This window comes from Metopolophium dirhodum, chromosome 1 (genome assembly GCF_019925205.1).
Source record: "Metopolophium dirhodum isolate CAU chromosome 1, ASM1992520v1, whole genome shotgun sequence".
Lineage (NCBI taxonomy): Eukaryota > Metazoa > Arthropoda > Insecta > Hemiptera > Aphididae > Metopolophium > Metopolophium dirhodum.
Window position 1 is genome coordinate 5,070,341 of NC_083560.1, and position 5,403 is coordinate 5,075,743.

The window sequence follows — 5,403 nt, forward strand, 5'->3', positions numbered from 1 at the left end:
TATTCATTTTTTATAAATAGATAAACAAATTCAATATTATCTAAAACATAACACGTCCAAAATTGAATGTATTGTTTTTGACAAAAGTAACAAGTCCGGACTTGTTATATTTGTCCGCTAGATATTTAGATCATGTTAAAATATTTATTGTATGTCTCATTAAATTAGGACCTGTTATATGTGTGCACTAAAAAAAACCTATCTTGCACTAAAAACACAAAAATTAAAGTATAAATAAAACATGTTTTAATTATGATATTGACTTGTAATGTTTTACCGAATCAAAATGACGACCCAGATAAACCCTATGGAGTAATAAAACGATTTTGAAGAAAATTGGACTTACAACTTTGGCCTCTTAGCCATCGATATAAGAACTTATGACTAGACAATTTAGTGATACGTTTTTAAGGTTATATGGGGCCAATATTGTTATGATAATTGATAAATGATAATAAATAACATAAATGATTAATTAGTAATAATTAACGATCTATATTATTCTATATTCTAATTAAAACTAATTATGTACGCAAAGTTTAAAGTAATTTGAGTATTCCAATTTCAATTTACAAGCATAAAAATAAAAATAAAAATTTGAAATTGACAAATATTGTAAACAGTTTTTGGACAAAGCCCCATATCTTTCTATCTTTACGTTCTGTCTTCCCCAAAAAAACACACGGCCCCATATGAAACTGGTATGGGCATGCCCTATGCATTCTTATATAATCTATGATTTGTATATGTTCGCGCCGGGTACGGTACAATAATAGACCGTGCGGCCAGTGCCGCAACTACCACCAGGGCAAGCAGGGCAAAGCCCTGCCAGAGGGCCCAAATTAATTTTTCAAAGGGGGCCCATAATGGGTGGATCCTATTATTATTTTTCCGGGTTTTTGATTTTGTAAAAATGTATTTTGAATTGAAATATTTTAAATATTAAATATTAAGGAGTTCATAATCGATAAGTAATAATGCGGTAAACATAGACCTTATGCTTAAATAATAATTTAGATTTTAGGCACAAACTATGAAAAGTCTGTGGTATAAGTATAAGGTCTTTGGCGGCAAATCAATTTCACAGATTTATTCTGTGATAAAAGATTAATGATGAAAAAATCACCGATCATCTTGGCGTTGGCTACACTGAATACTCAGTTTGTCTTATAAACCAAAGCATTATTCTGTGACCAAAGTAAGCACCACTAAAGTGCAAAATAAAAATAGAATAAAAATATCTCTTTTGTTTACATTTAGGTACCTACATACAAAATAATAATTCACCAATTATCTTCCGAACTAACCTTTATGGCTTATGCCTCTATGTGTTTTAAATTATTTCAAATTTATAATCACCAAGTTACTACTAGGTACTTTTAATTTTCACTTTTCATTGAATAGTTTGCATTGCTAATAAAAAAATACTTTTATTAATCATTGCTGTTAATACTTTAATACTTGACTTATAAGTTATTTTAATCATATTTACAATGTCAAAATATCTCAGTGGTTCAGCAAAAAGGAAAATGAGAATAAAAAAAGATGAAGAAATAAAGAAGTTGAGAGGTTCATTAAATATGTTTGTAGTAAAAAACAATTTGGATAATGCTGGTAAGTGGTAAATATATATTATTAAATACTGGGTGGTTGTTAAAATTCCTGAAGTTAAGATTTTCTTAAGACGAAGGTCGTTTACTAAAAACTTAGTTTACTATTTACACATTTACCTAGTAATAACATTACATTCTGCATACAACTGTAAATAATATGATGTGAATATGTGATATTTTTTTAAATATTTTAGTTGACAAGTGTGCCAAAAATGTAATTATTAAAACAAATAAAAATACTGATGTGGAATCGTCTGGGACTTGTGATGATACTGAGCCAGACATATTTGATAATCAAGGTAGGAACCTAAATTAAACTTTTCAAAATTATTAAAATTTAAAAATGTAAACTATACAAAAAACTATGAGGATAAACACATCATATTCAATAGGTAGAATAATTTATAATTATGTTGATATTTATTACTTAGTGATTTAAGTATAGTTTTAGCATACTTTTTTTGTTTATAATTTGCAATTTCCATTTGTTGTTTAATTTATTATATTGATATACCTATGTAGGTGCCTAAACTATAGTTGTTCACTTCTTCATAATATTATCATTATAAATTGTTATGAACATTTTAGTTTATTGTATTTTATAAAGTGATTTTTTTGCTTTTAGTCGATAACTTTTCCACCAACTTAATTAGTAAAATAAATGAAAATACTGATTTGGAATCGTCTGTGACTTGTGATGATACTGAGCCAGACATATTTGATAAACCAGGTAGGAACCTAAATTAAACTTTTCAAAATTATTAAAATGTAAAAATGTAAACTAGGTGAAAATGAAAATAATGAAGTAGAATCGTCTGACACTTGTGATGTTACTGAGTCAGGCATATTTGATAAACCAGGTAGGTAAAATATATTTCTCAAAATACCTATAGTTTTCTTAAAACTTAAACTAAACTGAATAAATTAATAATCATAATAATTACATCTATTTCAATTGATATTAAATGTAAAAAGATATTCATATAGCTGTTAAACAGTTTTGATATTCATTACCTATCTTATAATATGTATAGTAAATTTTGTTTTATTTATAGGTTTAGATTTAACAAATGATTATCCAACTGACCGTGGACATTTTAAAGAGTTTGATACTGTAAAATCTGATTTGAAGAGAAGTATTTTATTGCATGGACCATGTAAACCAACCAACATAGAATTTCCCTATAGCCCTGATGGAAAAGGCATCCTTAGACGTTTTTCAGCACAGTTTTATCACAAAACTACAAATACAGGACTATGTATACCCAGAATATGGTTATGCTATTCAGTCATTTTAGATTGTGCATACTGTGAAGTATGTTGGCTTTTCGCTGATAGGCAAAATAGAAATTTTAAAATAAATTGGATATTAGGAATTAATGATTGGCACCATATTGGAGAAAAAATTGGAGCACATGAAATTTCTCAACAACATATTCAAGCCACTGAAGTCCGAGTACGCTGGTTAAAAAACGAAACTATAGACAAACATATGGAAGATAAAATTATTAAAGAAGCTAGTTTTTGGAGAAATGTTTTAATTAGATTAGTCAAAATTATTTTATTTTTAACTGCGGGGAATACTGCTCTCCGAGGAAACGAAAACAGTAAAACTAAAATAAATAATACAGAAGGAAACTTTATCAGGACTGTAAGGCTAATGGCAGATTTTGATCCTGTTTTAAATAATCTATTGAATAATGAAAATAATAAAATAAAATACCTGAGTTGGAAAATTCAAAATGAATTAATTCATTTATTATCCTCAGAAGTATTAAATATATTAGCAAACGAAGTAAAAAGATCTAAATATTATTCAATAATAGTAGATTCGACACAAGATATAACAAAAATTGATCAATTGAGTGTTATACTGCGTTATGTTGTTTTAAACTATGAAACAAAATCATTTGAAGTAAAAGAATCTTTTTTTGGGTTTTTTGAATTAGAGAACCATGGCTCAAAGGATTATGAAAATCTTATTTATGATGTGTTGAAAAAGTACAATTTAGACATCCAAAATTGTCGTGGCCAGGGTTATGATGGTGCAGCAGTAATGAGTGGAGCTTATTCAGGAGTGCAACAAAGAATATCTTCTACCGTGTCGAATGCACATTATGTACATTGCTGCGCACATAACCTTAACTTGGTGATTTGTGATGCAGCCAAATCGACGCAAGTTGCAACTAACTTTTTTACAACATTACAAACTATATTCAATTTTTTTAGTTCTAGTTGTCCTAGATGGGCATCACTTGCATTTGGTGATGACACTGCCAAAACAATTAGACTTAAAGTATTAAAAAAAGTTTGTCCTACTCGCTGGGAGGCTAGGCATTCATCAGTATCAGCATTAAAACAAAGGTATATAGAAGTTATAAAATCATTAACATATATGAGTTTATCAAGTAGTAAAGTAGATGAAAAACATATGGCAATTTCAATTAAAAAAAAAATAGAATCTTTTGAATTTTTACTTATGTTATGTTTGTGGGAACGAGTATTGCGTCCTTTGCATGGTATCTCTAAACTTTTGCAGAAGCAAGACATTGACCTCCAGAAAGCATTAGATAGATTGACTGATGCCTATACTTGTATGCAGCAACTAAGGAATGACTATTGTAGTGTAGTTGAAAATGCAAGCAACCTGGCAATTAAATGGGGTATTCCAACTGATGACAAAGTGGTTCGCCAAAAAAAAGCAAGGTTGTTTTTTGATGAAGTAGATGGTGACAGACGAATGAATATCACACAAGATAATTTTAAAATAAAAGTATTTTTACCAGTTGTTGACACAATAATATGTCAACTTAAAGATCGATTTAAAGGTTTACATAACGTTTGTAGTATTTTCAATTTTTTGAAACCTCAAACACTTTTAGGACCAGATGAAATTACTATTAAAGGATCATATGACTTTATTCAAATGTATCAATCAGATATAAGTTCTGATTTAACAAGTCAACTGCTATCAATCAAAGAAATTATAAAAAATAAAAATTTGAATAGTATCCAAGCACTGGCCTCATTTATTCTCGAAAACGACTTTGCTACAAGTTACTCTGATGTATTAGGAGCATGTATAATTTATTTGACATTGCCAGTAACGGTTGCAACAGCAGAAAGGTCTTTTTCAAAACTTAAAATAATAAAAAGCTATTTAAGGAATTCAACTGGACAAGAACGACTGTCCAATATTTCAGTTTTAAATATCGAACAGCGTCGTACAAAAGAAATTGATATGGACAAAATATTAACAAATTTTTCAAATATGAAAGCAAGAAAAATGAAATTTGATTAAGTATGAATTAATATATTGTTAAGTTTATTAAAATTATTTAAATATATAACATAAAATATATAAATACAGATATCATTTCCACAGAAACATAGAATACAATAGTTTTACAAAATAATAATCATTTATCATACCTTTTAATTTTATCAAAAAAAAAAATTTCTAGCAGCATTTTATATTATTATGTACCCTCTATAGTTGTAGGGCCCGAAATTTAATTTTGCCCTGGGGCCCTAAATTACTAAGTTGCGGCACTGCGTGCGGCCCGTTCAGCGTATACTTATGCGTGATACTTGCACACCGACCGACCTGTATATTTGTGTGTGTCAGGTATAGGCGTATAGCGTCTCAGGACTCAGGAGAAGTGAACGGGTTCGCCTATCAAAACTCCGAGTGTTAGTATGCGGTGGATGTGTAGGTGTGTATATGTGTGTGTGTGTGTGTGTGTGTGTAGGTGTGTATATGTGTGTGTGTGTGTGTGTGTGTGTGTGT

General features: G+C 29.3%; 1 protein-coding gene across 1 annotated transcript; it reads left to right on the forward strand.

The window, feature by feature from the left end:
* Positions 1–799: 799 nt before the first annotated feature.
* On the forward strand, positions 800–5,101 carry LOC132934937 (zinc finger MYM-type protein 1-like). Its single transcript, XM_061001363.1, has 5 exons — positions 800–1,614; positions 1,808–1,912; positions 2,239–2,343; positions 2,399–2,473; positions 2,669–5,101. The coding sequence occupies exons 1-5, from the start codon at positions 1,494–1,496 to the stop codon at positions 4,912–4,914; spliced, it is 2,652 nt and encodes an 883-aa protein (XP_060857346.1). The 5' UTR covers positions 800–1,493; the 3' UTR covers positions 4,915–5,101.
* The last annotated feature ends 302 nt before the right edge of the window (positions 5,102–5,403 follow it).

Excerpts from the sequence above, each read along its gene's own strand:
- LOC132934937 (XM_061001363.1), top strand. The coding sequence starts at position 1,494 with ATGTCAAAATATCTCAGTGGTTCAGCAAAAAGGAAAATGAGAATAAAA. Across the intron at positions 1,913-2,238 it reads AGACATATTTGATAATCAAG|TCGATAACTTTTCCACCAAC; the intron begins GTAGGAACCTAA and ends TTTTGCTTTTAG. Across the intron at positions 2,344-2,398 it reads AGACATATTTGATAAACCAG|GTGAAAATGAAAATAATGAA; the intron begins GTAGGAACCTAA and ends AATGTAAACTAG.